General features: G+C 38.9%; 2 protein-coding genes across 4 annotated transcripts in view; one reads left to right on the top strand and one right to left on the bottom strand.

Moving 5' to 3' along the window:
- The first annotated feature begins 285 nt into the window (after positions 1-285).
- SLC16A14 (solute carrier family 16 member 14) lies at positions 286-11,833 on the top strand. Of its 3 annotated transcripts, XM_050902527.1 has the most exons (6): positions 286-359; positions 2,787-2,925; positions 3,209-3,485; positions 4,338-4,481; positions 8,719-9,714; positions 11,415-11,833. In XM_050902527.1, the coding sequence occupies exons 3-6, from the start codon at positions 3,224-3,226 to the stop codon at positions 11,561-11,563; spliced, it is 1,551 nt and encodes a 516-aa protein (XP_050758484.1). In that variant the 5' UTR covers positions 286-359; positions 2,787-2,925; positions 3,209-3,223; the 3' UTR covers positions 11,564-11,833. The 3 variants fall into 3 exon arrangements, with proteins under 3 accessions (XP_050758484.1, XP_050758483.1, XP_050758485.1); XM_050902526.1 differs by lacking the exon at positions 286-359 and having other exon boundaries at positions 2,743-2,925; XM_050902528.1 differs by lacking the exon at positions 286-359 and having other exon boundaries at positions 2,743-2,929.
- A 2,453-nt stretch (positions 11,834-14,286) lies between these two features.
- FBXO36 (F-box protein 36) overlaps positions 14,287-18,953 on the bottom strand; it is a 30,308-nt gene continuing 25,641 nt past the window's right edge. The window contains exon 4 of the mRNA XM_050902592.1: positions 14,287-15,476. Within this exon, the coding sequence (XP_050758549.1) occupies positions 15,285-15,476 (192 nt within the window). The 3' untranslated portion in view covers positions 14,287-15,284. The remainder of the gene's footprint in view (positions 15,477-18,953) is intronic.

Genomic DNA, 18,953 nt, shown 5'->3' with positions numbered 1-18,953 from the left:
TTTGTGGGCACTAACGTTTGGGCCAGTGTGCTAAGAGCTCTGCATACTGTGTGTGCATACAATATAAAAAGCTTTTCTGAAAAAAAATGTAGTCCTTCTCCAGCTGACCCAACAAGAATCCAGATTCTCCTGCCTTCAAATGCAGTCCCTTGCGAGGGGCTGCATTCACTCTTCCTGTGAGTGGGTCTTCACTGCCTGGCTCATTGGGGAAATATGGCTGGCCTCACAAATCAGCTGCTGTCATTTTCATTGCAGTTTCTCTAGGATTTCACCATTGCAAGGAGCCCCTTGGGCTTCTCTGCCTTCTGTGATACTGTGTTCTTGGCAGTGCGGTGGTGTGGGAAGAAGGCTGAGGGCAGGTAAGTGCATTTCTCCTGGGTGCGATAGGCCGTGGGGCGATGAGTCAGTAGTGGGGAGTGGATCAGACATCCAGTCTGTGCTTTACCCAGAGCCTGAGAGTTTGTGCAATTATTGGAAATTACCTTCCCTGCTTTTGAGTGTATTCACTCTGAACTTGTGACATTAGTGGAAAGTTGACAGTATAAAAGTAATAATAAGCAAGAATCTAGTTCAAAGGGAAAATATATGCATTTTCTGAAGATTTGTGGGGGTTGATGCAAGCATGACATTAACTTGCATCTACTCAATCTAAGCCCATTCTGTCAGTAAGATTGCAAAGATGAGTGTCATATCTTTGCATCTCAACATCAATTATTTTTACTTTTAGTAATTTAAAATATATACAAGATGTATCTATTTCCTGTCCAAAGAAGAAAATTTTTGTATCCAGTATCAGTATTCAGGTGCACACAAAACCAGTCAAAAGCATGAAAGAGAAAGGTGAGGCTCCACATTTAATCCTGACTCTGAATCTTCAGTTACATAATATTGTATTCCATTATCTAAGATGTACTGTAATATCCATCATACATTTTCATTAATCTTATACAGAGCATGTTTAACAGCTTGCAATTTTCCTTCATTCTGCTGCTTCTCATTATTTCCCATTAGCACGATTATTCACTATCTTTATTACCTTTATGCAATTAGTATTTCTCTCTCTTGTGAGTGGGCTGAATCCTCCATAAGTAGTCATATAAATGACATCAATGGGGGATCTAGCTCCAAGTACATTAATAGGAAAGAGTTGAGATGTCATGTTTAAGACCTACCCTCTGTAGAGGAAGGATGAAGTATAATTTTAACAAAGGCTGTCCCAGGCTGTCCTCTTATGTACAAAAAAAGTCTGCACCACCGCATGGCTCTGACTTGTTCCCCTGTTACCCTTCCTGCCTCAAACATCCTGCAGGACCTCTAGAAAGACCACTAAGCGTAATCTTCCTTCTCTCTGCCTCTTGATTTGGAAAGAAAAAGCCAGTAAGTCATTTCAGTATGTGTTTCCACTGGCACCCAGGTGTGGACTCATCAATTGGTCCCAGCTTATCTGCTCGTGTGGCACGTGTTAAATGTGCACAGTTCTTGTTCTTCCTCACTGTGTCACCAATACCTTCCATGGCCAAGTTAGGGCTAGTGACAACTTAGTCCATAAAGAGTATTCATCTATGAAAAATTTGATACCGGGAGTACAACATGGTTTAGCTCCAGTTCCCTGTACGAGGCAAATCAGTGTGCTCTTGGAAGAACGTACATGTTCAAGCTGCCCTTAGTTACACATAATTACCTGTACTGCAAGTAAGGGATATGTGGCACTTAACCACAAAGGTAACTTACCCAGCAGCCAGTCTGGAGAGGTTATATATATCGGCAGGTTTTCACTGTTGTCTGTGAAAGAGATGGTAGCTTTGACCAATCAGCTCTGACTCCGTCTATGTATTAGTATGAAGTACTTCAAGGCCTTCTCTGTATGTTTATCTAGCAATAAGAAAAAAGTAAAATAGTTTGGAAAGGTAGTCACTTAAGAAGCAAAATATACTCATGTATTTAAAGACAACAGCCCAAATTTTCAGTTAGTGCAGCATCTGAGTTACTCCATTCACTGCAAGTTTTCAGCAGTGAGGAGCTAGCCCTGAGACACGCCTTCTGAAGGCTCACAGAATACCTAAGGAGCTTTTTTAAACAATTTTTGATACCTTTCTTCTCTCTTTTGACTGTTGTGAAGCTGATGGCTCTTTTTATTTCCCCGGAGAAGAAAAGAAGAGAAAAAATTACCATCTCTGGTAATTTGTATCATTACATTTCTAGTCTCCATGGAAACCTATGTGGTGCTCCACAGTTGGGTAACATTTCAATATGTTGCAGCAGAAATCAGACGGAGGGAAGACTGGGTTCTGCACCTTGCCTGTTAATCAATTAAAAATAGTTTTGAAATTATTTCCACATTGTGTTGCAATCTTCACTTAGAGTAACAATGGAAGAAATCAAAGTAATCAAATTAAGCTGTTATGGCCTGATCCTACATACACCTATGCACATAAGTCTGCCACTCAGTTTGATTCTGATAGGCATTGACATTAATTTGGAAGAATTCTTTGGTTGTAGTAGGACTATATGGATTAATACTATGGAAACTGAAAGCATAACAGCAAACTGTTTGTCAAGTTGACTCTAATAAAAAGCTTGCCAGAGAGGTAGTAACAATCCCCTTGTTGTAATTTATGTAAGCAAAGGATTTTGAAAATGAAGAACCTTAAATCTTTATCTTTCTCTGTCTTCACTCTTGTTCTTCCACTACTAAGGAAGAAATACGTCTCAAAACTGGTTTCCTCTGAAAAGATACGGTAACTTCATCTACCTGCCTCTTCAGGATTTCCTTTTTTTATTCCAAGCTTTATCAACTTGAACACAAAGGCACATAGTCTTACTGGGACAGAAGGTGATACAGAGAAGGAATATACAGAGAGAGACCAGTCTTTTTTTGTGACCACAGTCAACCCATGAAGAGTGAGTGCTCCCAGCCACCTACAAGTAAGTAAGTAAAGTATATAGTAATGGAAATAATGCAGCCTACTGTTAACATGTAAATACTCATGCATAGACAGCCGTGATAGAAGGTACACAAAGAAATACATTAATTAGAGAATTTTCTAAGCATTTTACATTTGAACAATGAAAACCCAGTATTCACTTTACAACTGCACTAAACTACAATGGTGAAATACAGTAGTGATTTATGCTATTCACTATAACCAAACTACAAAATCTGATCATTTTGTATGTATTTTGAAGTTATTTACTGCATTTGTTTCAGAATACTGTGGAGAAAATGTATGCTAGTCGAGAGGATATTGGATATGATTTTGGAGATGACTCAAAAGTTGGAAGTAAGCCAGTTAAGCCTAATCCAAACATTGATGGAGGATGGGCTTGGATGATTGTACTTTCCTCTTTCCTTGTGCACATACTTATCATGGGGTCCCAAATGGCCCTTGGAATACTCAACATGGAATGGCTTGAAGAGTTTAATCAAAGTCGTGGCTTAACAGCGTGGGTTAGCTCCCTCAGCATGGGCATTACACTTATTGTAGGTATGTTCCAGCATAATTTATTTCAAAACTACATAGATTTTTAGGATATGTTTGCCACTCATCCCTCAAGTATTTTGTTACAGTTTTCCGTTTTATTAGCAGAGCTGCTCAAGTTCTCCTGAGTTGCCTTTTTAAAGTCACCAAGACAAATTTTACAAGTTAGAGGGAGAAAGGGAGCAACAGGGAAGATGATAGAGAAGACAATTACTCCAGGAGACAGCATGAGCAGGAAAGGATGCCTGTGACTTCAAGGTCTCACTAGAATTAAGAAAACAGGTGATCTGTGAAGCTTGCGGTCCTCCCCGTACTCTATCTAGGAGGAGAAAATGTTGAATTTGGACAGTTTATATTTCAGTTTGGCAGCTGAACTAAAATTTATTTTTTAAGTTGTGGTTGGATCAACCCAAGATAGTATCTGGAGAGGTATGTTTGTGTATATAGGTATATACACACCTCTGTCTCCCTAAATTAAGATTGAAAAAGTTGTTTTTAGGTCTGCCTAAAATATTCCACTGAAAACAAAATCAAATGTTTACTTTCTAGTTACTTGTGAAAAAGGCCTGCACTCACATAGCATTAGTACTGGGAACAATGGTTTCAGTTTCTTTCTCTGTTTAAACTGTCCCTTCATGGGGCATTTTAGGTCCTGCGAGTATTTGCTAAGTATTTGGTTGTTTGGTTGAATTTTTCTTCCCACAATTTTAAACAGTAATAGGGAAAATAAACTGAATTGCATGAATAGCCTGATGTTTAACATTTTGTTTAAAACATTAAGAATCTTCATGTGAAAAATTATTAAAGAGTGTAGAGAATTAAATAAATAATTTAACATTTTTTCATGTTTCTTAACAGGCCCTTTCATTGGTTTATTCATCAGCATGTGTGGGTGCCGCAAGACAGCTATAATTGGAGGGATATTGAACGCCCTAGGTTGGATACTGAGTGCCTATGCCTCAAATGTGCACTACCTCTTCCTTACGTTTGGAGTGACTGCCGGTAAGAGCTGGACTAATGTTTGGCAGTTCTTTCAATTATTTTTTACTCCTTTGAAGGTTATCTGGGTGAGTAAAGAGGGAAGTTAGACTGTAAAGTTATTCCAGCTTTTCTTTCACACTCTTTACAGCCTGTTATCTTTTCAGAAAACTTATTTATTTACTCAGTCAATTGGGCCCAATGACTTTTGTTGTCATTTAAATCTGCCATGTGAAGATGGTATTTTTATCAGTTTCTCCCCAGTGAATATATTAGAGGACCTTTTTAATTAGAAGAATTAATGTAACCCAAACTCTAACAAGTGGAATTTAAAGATGTTAAAACACTGTTGAATTACATATCTAGCTAACTCCTCTCTTTGTCACAGGAAGAAACAGGATGTTTTCTACAGGAGTTGCTCCACATTAATAAAATACCAGATTATGATAACTATGTACTGCTTCAAAACCCATCTTAAAGGGTGTTGTGGGTTACTGCTAAGCCTCACACAGCTGCTCGCTCACTGTCCCGCAGTGGGATGGGGGAGAGAATCAGAAGGGTAAAAGTGAGATAAAGACAGTTTATTAATAGGTAAAGCAAAATCTGCATGCACAATCAAAGCAAAATAATTCATTCACTACTTCCCATGGGCAGGCAGATGTTTAGCCATTTCCAGTAAAGCAGGGCTTCATCATGTGTAACCATTACTTGGGAAGACAAACGCCACAACTCCGAATGTCCTTCCTTCCTCCCTCTTTCCCCTAGTTTTATTGCTGAGCATGACGTCATATGGTATGGGATATCCCTTTGGTCAGTTGGGGTCAGCTGTCCCACTGTGTCCCCTCCCAGCTTCTTGTGCACCCCCAGCCCCCTCACTGGCGGGGCCGCATGAGAAACAGAAAAGGCCTTGATGCTGTGTAAGTGCTGCCCAGCAACAGCTAAAATATCCCTGTGTTATCAACAGTGTTTGGGTCATAAATCCAAAACACAGCACCATATGAGCTACTGTGAAGAAAATTAACTCTATCCCAGCCTCAATTAGGACAATGCATGTGGCCGTATTTCATACGTAGTTTCTAATGAAAAATATTCAGATTACATCAACAACCACTAATAAATAGCAACTAATTTTGCTACTTTTTTTAACAATCAAAATCACTGAAAGAAGTAATATTTTGTCATTTTTATTGGAATTAGGTCTCTAGAAAACCTTTTGACGTGTAAGACCCCAATCAAAATATGAAAAGGCACGTCTGTTTAGGCATCTTTCTTGAAAACCAACAGATCTTTAGTGCCTGAATGCTCAGTTTCTAGCAAAATGTGGCTTCTTGTAAAAGAATTTCATTACTTTAAGAAAGTTATGTGGAAGAACCCAGTATCACCTACTTAAAGCACTACTCCATTTTATTCACTGTTCATTTCTGGAAGGAGATACTGTTAATAGATAGGAAACAAAAATGTTAAAGTGATCCAAGTAAGAAATACAAAATTTGGCCTTTAATGATTGTCTGAGCAACACTGAGCAATTTAAGGGGCTTTGAAATATTATTGACTCCATGGATAACATGGCCAGTTACGTTTGCAAATGAAGCACGGTATCTATGTTATATGTGACAGATAGAAGCGTTATGAAAAAAATGAATGGTTTGCGATACTAATAATAGCTTCGCTACCCTCCATTCCCTCAAACTACCCTTTCACAGAATTTCATAGAAATCTGCAGAATTTCTGTACATAATTTTTTATCTAGCTCTCTGGATGGAAAAAAAGTGAAACTAGCAAGGATCACTGTGATGACTCTTTATACCACCATACCATAGATTTCAGTAATGTTGTAAATTCCTGAACAAAGAACAATAATTACAGGCAGGGTTCCGCCCTTTTTGGAATTTCTGTTTCCATATATATTGAATGTAATCAAGCAGGCAGGAATCTACACACTGTTTCTCTCAGCCCTTGCTGCTTTTCAGAAAGAGCATACACAAAATATCAGACAAAAAGGCAGAGATTATACAGAGAATTTAAAGAAAGGTGAAAACCATATTTTCAGAAAAAATCTGAGGCAAATTTTAACATGAGGTGGAGAAGTGAGATGCTGTTGCAGGAGTAATTCTGGCCAGAAAACCAGTATAGAGATGCCTGAGATGTTTCGTCCAGCTCCAGGAGACCTCCATTCACCATCCCCTCACTTGCCATCCCCTCACTCACCATCTCCTCACTCACCAACCCCGCAGTCATGATCTCCTCACTCATCCATCGCCTCAGTCCCCGTCCACTCGCTCCCATCCCCTTGCTCACGGTCACCTCACTCACCACCGCCTCAGGGAAGTTTCTTTCATGTTCTCATGGCCACTAGATGTAAGACTGCTGTTCACTTACAGTGGCCACCTCCTGCTGCCATCACTTCAGGGCCTCCCTGCAGTGCTCCCGGGCTTACTCATGGCTCCTGTTCTCCCCGTTGGTGACCCGCCGTGCCAGATGCCCTCACACAGTACTTCCCTATGATCCCAACCTTGTCCCCCCGGCTGTAGCCACCCTGCCACCTCAGCTCCCATTCCCAAAGTGCTCCTCACCTCAGCGTGGTTCCCCTCCCCCAGCTCCTCACAGCCTTGTCCCCTCACCTCCTGGTCGAGAGCTTCATCCCGGCTCCACGGGCTCTCTTCCCCGTGGCAGCAGTGGGGGGGCGGGCAGAGGAGACTTCTCCCCCCTCACCCGTCCCGGGGAGCCCCGGGCTGGGCGCCTGGAGCCGCTGGCAGCAGGGAGTCCTTGTGGGCTGCGGGGTAAAATGCCCCCTGAGGCCCCGCGCGGGGAGGGGCGGGGAGAGCAGAGGCGGCCCTGCCGCTGCTGTCGCGGTGTAGGGTGGTAGATCTGTGAGGGAAAGGAGTGGAGAGGCCTGTGGCCCTGTATTTACCTGTGAAGGTGGCATGTCTTTGCATGTAATTATTCTACGTTTTGCTATGTAACCCACAGAATGAAAAGATAAGATAAAGCAATTTTAAAAATGTCTGATTTGTCGGGATGCGCAGGGAAGCGCAGTAAACGCTAACGCAAGCACGAGCCTGGGCTGTTTTTTCACAGCAGCCAACAGCAGGCTGGTCTGATGAGGCAGGCAGTCTTCTGGGGGGCAGAGAGATTTCCTTAGAGTTTGTGGCTGGGTTTGGGGAGGGAGACCTTGTGCAAAATGAAAACCTGATCATGTATTCGCATAGCAAAGAAATAAACACTTCTAACAGGCAAAACGGGTCAGCTCTGACCACGATACACTGCTGTGATATTGAGGTGCTTTTTTTCAGGCTTTGCTGGAATAACTGCTCTTTCTCTGATCTAGCTGTGGCTAGCTAGATCATGCTGTAGCTGCATGCAGCTACGTTATCAGCTATTTAGGAAAACTTTTAAGCCCAAAACACTCTTCTAAATTACGATCGCAGTGAATTTGGAAGCATCTTCTGCATACACCTCTTCCAGTCCAAATCCCCTCTGTCAAGAATTTGCTGTGAGAAAAACTGGGCAACTGTTACCTTTAATGATGTGTTTGCACAACTCTCAACACTTTCTGCTTGAAATAGGTACCATTAATACCCTGGTTTTTAACTACAAGTGAGGGATTTTCTACAAATTAGAGATCTGCCTTTTAAGAATATGCCTGTGCAGCTGCTGTGTGGCCCTCCCCTGGAGTGCCCAAAGAGAAACCTGGAAGCCACCCAAGGTCCCACCACCGGGCTAATCCCCCGTGCTGACTCCTGAAACGTATCTCGCGGTCACTGTGGCTCCACAGTTACAAAGCAAGGACAAAAACTCAGTCTGGATCTTCATTGCTGGTGAACTTAGGCAAAAGCAACAAGGTGTGCCCACTAAGCAATCTCTGGTCGCTGATATGCGATCAGATGCAAGTATTACAAATGCAGATATTTCAAAATAGGGTTTGTTTATGTTTATCCCCATATTAACTGTCACTGATTTGTTGTGGGATGTTTGGGACTTTCCAGCAGTGTCATGCTGAACTGACGTAAAGGTTCTATCTTCCATGTGTTTCAGTTTTTCCAGCAGTTGAATAGTAGTATTGTATTCTCACTGGAATGAGTATTGCAAATTTTGGAAAATACTACAAGACAGAAATGAAAGCTAACATGAGAATTGAATGTTTATTCTTGGTTTTACTACTATGCTCGCGCAAAAGTTAGGAATAAAACTGATTTGTTTTTCACTGCTTTTTATCTTGTCAGCAAAAAGTTCAGATTGATTTTGGTTTTTATTTTCATAGGCATTGGAAGTGGCATGGTTTATTTGCCTGCAGTGGTCATGGTAGGGCAGTATTTTCAGAAGAGAAGAGCACTTGCACAAGGACTCAGTACCACAGGAACAGGGTTTGGAGCTTTCCTAATGACTGCCTTACTGAAGTACCTCTGCATCGAATTTGGGTGGAGGAACGCCATGTTCATCCAGGGCGCCATCTCCCTGAACCTTTGTGTCTGCGGGGCACTTATGAGACCACTCTCTCCCAAAGACGTTGTTAGTGAAAAATATGTTGTGAGAAGTAATAGTGAAGATAATCAGGCAAAAGCTCTGTCCCATTCTGCAGAGACTATAAAATCTAACGGAGTCCTCAGTGAAGAACCGGAAAAAAAAGAAGAGGCAACAAATGAAGAAGTGCTTGACAGTGTTCAGCACATAGAAATTGGAGGTAAATCTAGAAGTGGACGGAATATGTACGGACTGCGCATTCTTAAGACAGTGAGCCAGCTGACGGTTAGAGTCAGGAAGGGCTTTGCAATATGGTACTCCAGCTACTTTGGAGCTGCATCACTGTTTACCAATAGAGTATTTGTGGCCTTTATAATTTGGGCTTTGTTTGCCTATAGCAGCTTTGTCATTCCCTTTATTCATCTTCCAGAAATAGTCAAGCAGTACAACTTATCTAGTCAGAACAATATATTTCCTTTGACATCCATTATAGCCATTGTTCATATTTTTGGTAAAGTGATCCTTGGAATCATCTCTGATCTCCCGTGCATCAGCACGTGGAACGTCTTCCTCATGGCTAACTTTACCCTGGTCACCTGCATTCTTATTTTGCCACTAATGCAAACATATGTTAGCTTGGCTGTGGTTTGTGCTCTAATAGGATTTTCTAGCGGCTATTTTTCTCTAATGCCTGTTGTGACTGAAGATTTAGTTGGAACTAAACACCTTGCAAATGCCTATGGCATCATCATTTGTGCCAACGGAATATCTGCATTGTTTGGACCACCCTTTGCAGGTAAAAAGTTCAAATTGCTAACCAACAGATGTTTGTATAATAACCGTGTGACTTGTTATGTTATTAAGCTTTCTTATGTTATGAGCACATGTAGTTAACAAAATTAGAGCTGCTCCAGAATGGACCATAACATCCAGCTTTACATAGTACAAATTTACAGATTACATCCACTGGGTACCAGCTCACTATTCACACACTGCAAATTACAATCCTTGCAAATAACCCCAAATCTATTTCAATCTATCCTTTCAATGGTATGTTTCCTTAAAATATTATCATACACTTTTATAAAATGAGAAAGGTTTAACCTATTTTTATGTGTTTTGTGTAATATATGCACTATACATACTCATGCCTCTATCTAGATGAAACAATGATGAATAGTTTTCAGGGTAGGCAGCTGTTTGTACCATAGTATTACCCCGAAGAACTATAAAGTGTGTTTAGGTGTCACCACTCTAAGCTGCCAATGGATGTGTTGATTTAACTAACTTAGCTTTGCCTTCCTTCAGCCAGAAATATGTACTTTGGGGACTGCACTGCTCCTAACCTCTTTACTGCCATCCACAGCAGAAGGTAGAAGTGTATGTATGTGATCCCTGAAGTTACTTAGGTTTAATCAAACATTCATTATAAATTTTCTCATGGAAAGAGGCGGGGGAGTACAGAAGAATACTGATTGTCAATGCTATAGCCAGACTACAGCTATCTTTTACACAGATGCATATCAGAAGAAAGCAGCAAGAAACCTTGTGAGTAATGGCCGTGGTCAGCCAGGGATGGCACTAGGCTGAACTGAAGCTGTTAGCAGCACAAGCAACCCAGAAAAGCGAGAATGCTCTCACCTTCTCTCCCCACCATTGAGTGAGCCAATATGATTTAGGAGAAAGTTCATTCAGTGCCCTTTGAAAAGCAGCAGTGTTTTACTCTACCATATATTCTTTCAGCACCATGTGCTGAACATGTCTCTGTACTTGGTCATTAGTGACGAAGCAAATAGGATGCAATTAGTTGATGTAAAAAAAGCTTCTGATCTTGAGGTTACATCACAATGCAACCAGCATGACATGAGGGAATTTTGCTATTTTGGGTTCTCAAACCTTTCTGAAGTAACTTTAATGTATTTTTGCAAAGGAATTAAGGTTGGAATAAGAGTCATAGCAGTAGTGAGATTATTATCTCTTGAAAAGTCTTTTATCGATATGAATCTTTGAGAAAGCTATTGGGAATGTGTTTGCTTGTGCAAGGCACAGCATTTGAACTAGCCTGCAGTATCGGCCATTTTACAAAGACAATAGTAGGGTGGAAGAACTAATTGGTTTGGGATTCCAAAATGTCTATTTTAAAAGTCAGACCTGTGATAACTTGTTTGAAAATGTACAGTTCTAGAGAGAAGGTTGCTTGGCTTCTTAGGATGGCACATAGCTAGAGTCCCATTTTAAGACTTCCATGATACTTAAATGAGGGGATAGGTTTTGCACTGGTTTTGGGTTTTGGTGAATGGACAAGAGATTTTGTTAATACATTTCCATTTGTAGCATCTAGAGGAGGAGACAATCACCACCTCTTTTTTTCCACAAGACATCTATGGATTTGACTGAAATGTCATGAGAGAAATGTGCAGTACTTCTCATATTTCCCCATGCAATGTACCTTGTTTTCAAGCTTTGTAACAAACATGTTTTGTCCTTATTTTGCAGGTTGGATCTATGACATCACACATAAATATGATTTTTCTTTTTACATATCTGGCTTGCTATACATGGTGGGAATAATATTTTTACTTATACAACCATGTATTCAAAAGAAACAACCAAGAGAAAAATCTGCGGAAGAAGCACAAGTATAGAACCAATTCCAGAAGTTTTTTTACAGAATTTTTTTGTTTTCATGTTTCTGTTGTATGACAGTATGAAGCTGTTTTTCTTATGGAACCAACCATATTGAGCTGTACTTAAGTGAAAAGCAAATGTGCTCCAAAATGGTAATAAATTATTAGAAATATGCTTTTAAAATGAGTTAAGATCTTTTACTTTAGAACTCACACATACAGCGATTAAAAGCACCAAAAATTGGAACAATGGTAGGAGCCTTTACCTTTGCTTCTCTTTCAACTTTTCACCACTACCCATTGGTGAAACTCCATCGACTGCAGTGCAGTTACTCCTGATTTACACTAGTCCTACAAGAGAATTTGATCAGGATATGAATGATTTATAAAAGTCCTTCCTACTATGTATTCTGTCTGATGAAAGATTAGTTACTGAGTATGAGAAAATGATTGTATTTCTTACCTGGCTAGTCAAGTACTGTTGAAATGCTAGTACAATAATTCAGTTAATTCAATGTATTAAAATTACTATTTCTGTGATGCAAAACTGAAGAAAAGTTCTTATATTTTTCTGAAACGACTCTCTACTTCAAGGATTTTTTATTTTATTTTTTTAAAGTATCAACTGCGTAATAAAGTAGCCATGCTCAATACATAGGCTGCATTATTGTAAATGCTGTGACACTTAATGCACCTGAAGTAAAACAAACATAAAAGCAAAACCAGGCAACATATGTATGGAAAATATTATTGTTATTCACAAACTGGAAAATGTTTCCAGAAACAGTTTGAAGTTTCTGGCTGCTTTACCTAATTAGAGGTATTGTAGAACTTCGTAACATTGCCATTGACTCCTTCCATGGGACTTGTTTGTCAAGTAAACAGTACTAAAGAAACAGAGTTGGGCAAAATTGGCCAAAAATAGTTTTAGAAAGAACTGGACTACAGCACACTAAATTTTGTTACAATTAATTTAATAACAAAAACTGTTACATTATGAGCAGTTGTGTTGCTGCTCATGATGTACGCCATGAACTGTCTACGACTGGTCACGTTTGAGATGTTTATTCACTAGAAAATTAGATAATGCAGAGCATGGAAGAGCTAAAGACCATTTAAAATATTCAAATAAATTTTCTTAAACAACATTAAGCGCCTGGTAATCAATGCAGAATGTTTTGCGTGGTGATACAAGACATACTTTTTTCAGCTTTGAGAGGTGAGTCTGATGTTAATTTTCCTGTCAAATAAAAGTCACAGTAGGTTTTTTTCTTGCTAGCTTTATGAAAGTTTTTTTGTGACAAATCAGGTTCTTAGCTTAATACTGATACATGCTGCTGGAATTCTTTAAAAACGATTGATGCTATTCAATTATATTGAACAAATATTGGGAAACAGTTCAGTATGCAACAATGCCGTCATACAGGTCTTTTTTATAGCTGCAAAGTCGGTTAAAAAAAAGTTCTGAACGGCAACTCATATTGTTCTATATTGCAATTCACCAGCTTCTTAGTTTCGCACTTCTACAACTGTTGGCAGGGACATACGTTAAAATAGATCACTGAAATGAGCCAAGTAAAAAAAGAAAACCTTAAGAAAACCCCAAACTACTTTAAGATTTAGATCAGTTCATTCATATAGAAAGTTATGTATGGCCTTTAAAATTCATATTAAAACAACTGAGGTGGCAGTGAACTGCAACACATGGTGTGAACACACAGTCAGTAATTTCTTAAAATCAGCTTTTTTGTTGGAGAAAATGTTCATGTAAACTATAATTTCACATCAGTTCTTTTGTTACAGGTTTAATGTCTTCTTGGTGTGAATGCTGCTGCTAGCTTATTTTAACTGAGCTATCTTTTATTGGTGAAATATATATATTGTGATGATTTCCCCCAATTTCCTTTTTTTTTCTTTTTGAAAGATATGTACCCTTTATACTTAGATCTTCACTTTGTCTTTTGTCAAAACCAACTTTATTTGCATATTACTGTAATGAATAATATGTTGTTCACTTATGATATCTGCAATGTATCTTTCTATAGAAGTCCTTACTGGGCCATATGATGGGAATAAACTTACATTACCCAAAATTTCACTTTCTGTTCGTTTACTAATTAAGTTCATTTTTTTAAGCTTAAAAATTAAGATTCTCCTGCAAAATGACTGTTCTTATTTCTCGTAACAGAAGGGACAGGTACATGGTTGATCAAGGAGAAGGGAAGGTGGGCTGACAAAATGGAGTTAAATTAGGATTTTAAATTAATATTCACTCAGTCCATATTGGCTAGCATGGGTTCTAGTTTCCTGACCTGAAACTGCCTGAATCTGTTATGAGAGCACAAGCTAAGAAAAAATTCATTGGTGGTAAATTGACAGAAAGTGAGACAAGAGGGTCTGTTGTTTAGTAGGTCTGCTCACATACTGTAGTCCTTAAAATCATCTCTCTAAAGCAAAATTACATTTTATAGTGTTTTATTACACAGAACAGAAATTTTATGAATGCAGTATTTTATGCACATCATGAAATTTGTATTTGTCATTGTCCTAAAAGGAAATAGTCACAAAGAGGAAAGAATATACTTAAGTGTTTCTTCTATCTAAAGATCTACAATCACCAAATGCTTCAAGAATATCGGTACATAGTTGTAGAACAAAATATTCTTAATCTAAATTAGCAAATACCTTTTAAGAATTAAAATACTGCTTTATAAAGAAACAATGATATAAGAACCCTGTATTCATAGTTTTTTAATCAATTTATAAAATTCAAGTTTAATACTTGACACGTTAAAAAATTGTAAACCTAATACACTCTTTAAATACTACACTATTGCATCCAAATACTGCAATGACTGTTTTTAATACTCAGGTCTTAAGTCTGGTCAATGGCAAATGATATATTAGCCAACTGGTACTTTCAGAGTAATAATATTTGGCCTCTTAATTACTGAAGTTGATTGTTGGAGCAAGTCAGTAAGAACTGCCTTCATCTTGTTACAGTCTTGTAAGATAGCAAATGTCTCTTATCAAATATGCAACTCGAACAATGGAAGTCAATTAGTTTCAAAAGTTCCTGCATCAGCAACACCAAGGAAAAATTTTGCCCATATACCATTCTGGCAGAGTGCGTCAAACATGATTTTGATGGATTGTCCAAGATGAGGATGATCATTTGATCCACACCCTCAGTCACCAAAGAAGTTTCTTCTTGGTGACAAAATCATTATTTGCTTGAAGTCCAGATAATTAATTTAAAAACATTTTAACACACATCAAACTCTGGAGCCAGCTAAACATTATTTGCCTATAAGCACTGCAAATTTACCATGGTGGACAGTAAAAACCTCAGCATTCATCAGCAATTTTTGTAGTAAGAAATGATAGATGGTTTTCTATAAAGGTAATAATGACAATGCCATAGCATCTGATGTAAGACATGGAGCATGTATAGCATATACACAAAATAGAGAAGTCAGAATGAAGAAGTACAAAGAAGTCACAACCTCTTCTACTGCTAGTAACTGTTACGATGCTGACTATAATAAAATTTCAGGATGCCCAACATATTAAACATTGTATTATTTACATGTTGCTCCTAGTAAGCCATATTTTGTTTTTCCTCTTTCAGTCCTTAAAACAATCTGCTTTCTCTAGTAAAGAAGAAAATTCAGTATGTCTGACCTCATAAACAGCAAATCCACACCTCATAACAATTGCTTCAATGAAAAATGCGTATTTATTCAGTTTGTTTTTTGTTCTGAGCATCTTGTTTCTGCCTCCTCCTTCGGAGCTGCAGCTGTAGCTGAAGTCTGTCTGTGAAGAAGAATCGTTTCCAGCCCATTTCCTGTGCAAGTTCTTTCATTTCAGGTGTAATTGTGTCACACAAGTTCTCCACAATATTTTCCCATAGTGCATTACTGTTACATATCTAGTTGTAAGAGAAGGTAGAGGCTTTAAAATCATAATTTGGCTTACTCATTGCTGATTATTTTACTACACAAAATGTGTTTAGACAACAGATGCCTTGTATGAAGGTCACTTGCAGCGCAAGCTGCCCACCTATCTTGAAAGACACAGTATTAGTTAAAACTCACAATGACATCAGTGGAAGTTTTGCCCATGCAAGATATCACATGTTGCCAATGCAAGATATTGCATGTTCTTCTGTGAAAAATTTGAGGAGCTTCTTTTGGTATGGTATCAAAGGCCTTTCTGCTGCACTAAAAGCAGCTGTAATGCTACATACTCTCCTGGTATGTAATTCATACAGCCCCACTGAAATCAATGAAGCTGTACAAGGTTATGCCAAAGGACGTCTCAGGATGTAGAAATCATGTGATGACAAATACAAATCTGTTTTCAAGGTAAGTAAAAGAAGCAAATTGCCTTTGGACTTACAACAGAAATGCAATTTTAGGAAGCTTTCAGAAGCACTGTAAGGATTAAGCCTCTTTCTCAGGAGATGCTTCCCTCTTTCAGAATGACTCCATAAACAGAATCAGGTGGAAATATTATATTATAAACAGGAAGAAAAAATGATGTAATTTGTTAGATGACAGAACCATCACAAAAAAAGAATTAGGAAGATACTCTGTGTCATTGTATGTTCTCTACCTACCCATTTTAAGTTATACCGGAGCAGAGTTACATTGATTCTTCCCCCCAGATGTTCCACTTCTCTAAATGTGTAATTGCAGGGACCTAAGTGGAGTTGTACTAGATTACTCGAATTCAAGTGGCTGGTATGTCCGTTACAAGTAGTAACAGAAATAGAAAAGCAAAAGTCCTGGTATAACTTCTGTTACATACTGCTGATGCAGCTTGATACCTTAAACTATTTAATTCACTGACTACAGCAAAGCTGTATCAGGGTATGTGTTGTCCTATTTCTGTTGTTCTTGAATTGTGAGAGTGATAATACTGCAGGCACATACAACACACTAGCATATTTTAGCAAAGGAAAAGCAGGGATTATTGGGGCAAAATTGCTGTAGAAGTCCTGAAATGAAAATATATGCATTTTTAAAGTTTTCTTTAAATTTCTGCTTGCTCTCTGTTTCTCACCATTCTGCTGTTCCTACGAAAAATGGACACCGTTAAGTTAAAAATAGTGGAGATTTGTATTTCCAAAACCAGTGTTCTATTAAAAAAAAAATACAGAAGGAAAAAGATAGTAAGTGCCATTATTGTGGTGTTCCTTCCGCGCCAATGGCTTCTGAATTGCCTAATAACAATTGGATCTTCCCTGCTGTAAATCAGAATAACCAGCTGCGCGGCGGGGCGGCCCTGCGGGGGCGGCCGCTGCCCGGCCAGCGCAGCAGAGCTCTCGCTCGTGCGCTGGGAACCTGGCTCCCTCTGGCGGGAGCAGCTCCCAGAGCTCATAGAAAGCCGTATTTTTCTTTTTGTAGTTTAATTTTGCCTGTTTTGGCTATCTGAAGACCTTGTACAGAATCAATGAAATGAATCCTATCCCGAGCTTGTGCTGGGAGACATCACAATATAGCAGTTTGCTGAAAAAGTATTTGGAAAACTCACACAGTGCTCAAACGGTGGTGTCCACATTAGGACTTCTGTACTTTGGTTCTTTTGAGATGGAGCTTCTTTTATGACACTTAAAAATAGTACCTAGTGAAAATCTAAAATACTTTGAAATGCATATTGAAAGCATCTGAATACTCTGGAGAGCAGGATTTATGCTCAGAACTACACGGTCAGAGAAATGCCATGCTTTGGGTAACAAATGAAGATAATCTGGTTAGTTCAGCCTATGAGGATGCATTGCACAGGATGGATGTACGGAGCCTTTCACACTCCACTTTTCAGTCCTGAGTGCAGAGACAGTTCTATTTTTCCCTATTTGAAAATCTGAATATGTTATTTTATAATTCCACAGAGAGCAGCATTCCAGCCTACACATAAATTAGTCTGGAAATGAAAACTCATAGTATTGGGGCAAATCTTTAATTCCTTAAAAATACTGCTGAAATGAGAGAAAGAGAACGTGGCATTACTAGTTGTAATAGGTTATTTCATTGTGCCAAAATCTTATCTTTATTGTTATGCAACTTATTTCTTTCTAGGATTTCCTTAAATTCCAGAATATCCAAGGCTTTGTGTTAAACTAATGAAAAGTTTACTGCCCTCCACAATACCTCATCCTACTCCACTCACACTCTGCAAATGACAGATGGATTGCAAATATACTAATAAATCATTTCCTGACCTCCTTTCTATCCATTCTCTTCCTCTCCTTTAGTTGTTTTTATTCTCTCATCTGCTACCGGTTGTTCCCCAGTCACCATATCAACTGTTTTATCTTCAAACTGAAATAAAGCCCAGAATTCAGCAAGCTTATCTACTTCCATCTGCCCTTCATCTCTAAATTCATGATATGCTCTATTTTGCTATCTCGCCATTTTCTCCTGTGCTTTCTTTGCGCCGTCTCCTATTTCTTGTGCTCACTTGAACTCACTCTTGCTAAAGCACCTATAATGTCTTTGTAGCCACACCATAGGAACAGCAGTACAGCCATGTCCTCTTGAACTGTCAGCAGTCTTCCACAGAACTTTTCTTGAAATCTTGGGCCACATAGCCTCAAAATAATACAAACCCTGTGAGTAATCTCATCTTGATACAATTTGGAGATGTACTCTGTACCAGAGACATGTCCTGTTCTCCAAACTAAAAGGTTAATCTGTCTCTCTGAAGTCTTTCAGAGAGTAGCTGTCACATCAGACTCAAGATGACTAAACCTGTTTTTATCTTCCTCCTAAGGTCTCACCATTACTTATGTTTTCAGTAACTGCACAACCCATAACTTGACAGGCTTCATTCTAGGCTCCTACAGCACCCCTGGGGATAAGAATCAAGTTATTTTTCTCTTTAATATGCTTCTCTTCCTACTTTTCATAAGCTAAAACCCTTTCCTCCCCCTACCTGAGTTAGTGCAGCAGCCTTTTCTCAGGATCTGACTGGGATAGAAAATGCAGTTTTGAGGTATTCAGACCCACAAAAATAAGGTTCCTAGATCACAGCTCTGAACATACTATCTTTCCATCCCTCCAATTACCCGACCCTGCACAAACCAGGAAGTTGGAATAGATGACCTCTCAAAGGCCTTTCCAACACAGCCTAAGTTATCCTATGACTTTTCTCTTTTTGCACCAACAGATTGGCTCTCGTTCTCCTGGGACTTCCAGGCTATCCTTCCCTATTTGTTACCCCTCATTCAGCACTGAGAGGCTACCCTTAGGTCCAATCAGCCAACAGTGGCAACTTCTGTTACTCACTCTTTAAAGTTCCAATTCAACATATTCATACTATTTCCCATACTTTCCTGATAGTTGGAAAGAGCTTCCTAGCAAGCAAGCATAATGTCATCTCTTTCTCCTCCTGTGTTTCTTAT

The sequence above is a fragment of the Gymnogyps californianus genome, chromosome 10 (assembly GCF_018139145.2).
Source record: "Gymnogyps californianus isolate 813 chromosome 10, ASM1813914v2, whole genome shotgun sequence".
Classification (NCBI taxonomy): Eukaryota; Metazoa; Chordata; class Aves; order Accipitriformes; family Cathartidae; genus Gymnogyps; species Gymnogyps californianus.
Note: the sequence above shows the minus strand (reverse complement) of the source record. Positions and strands in the feature narration are given on the sequence as shown.

Excerpts from the sequence above, each read along its gene's own strand:
- SLC16A14 (XM_050902527.1), top strand. The coding sequence starts at position 3,224 with ATGTATGCTAGTCGAGAGGATATTGGATATGATTTTGGAGATGACTCA. Across the intron at positions 3,486-4,337 it reads GGGCATTACACTTATTGTAG|GCCCTTTCATTGGTTTATTC; the intron begins GTATGTTCCAGC and ends GTTTCTTAACAG. Across the intron at positions 9,715-11,414 it reads GTTTGGACCACCCTTTGCAG|GTTGGATCTATGACATCACA; the intron begins GTAAAAAGTTCA and ends CTTATTTTGCAG.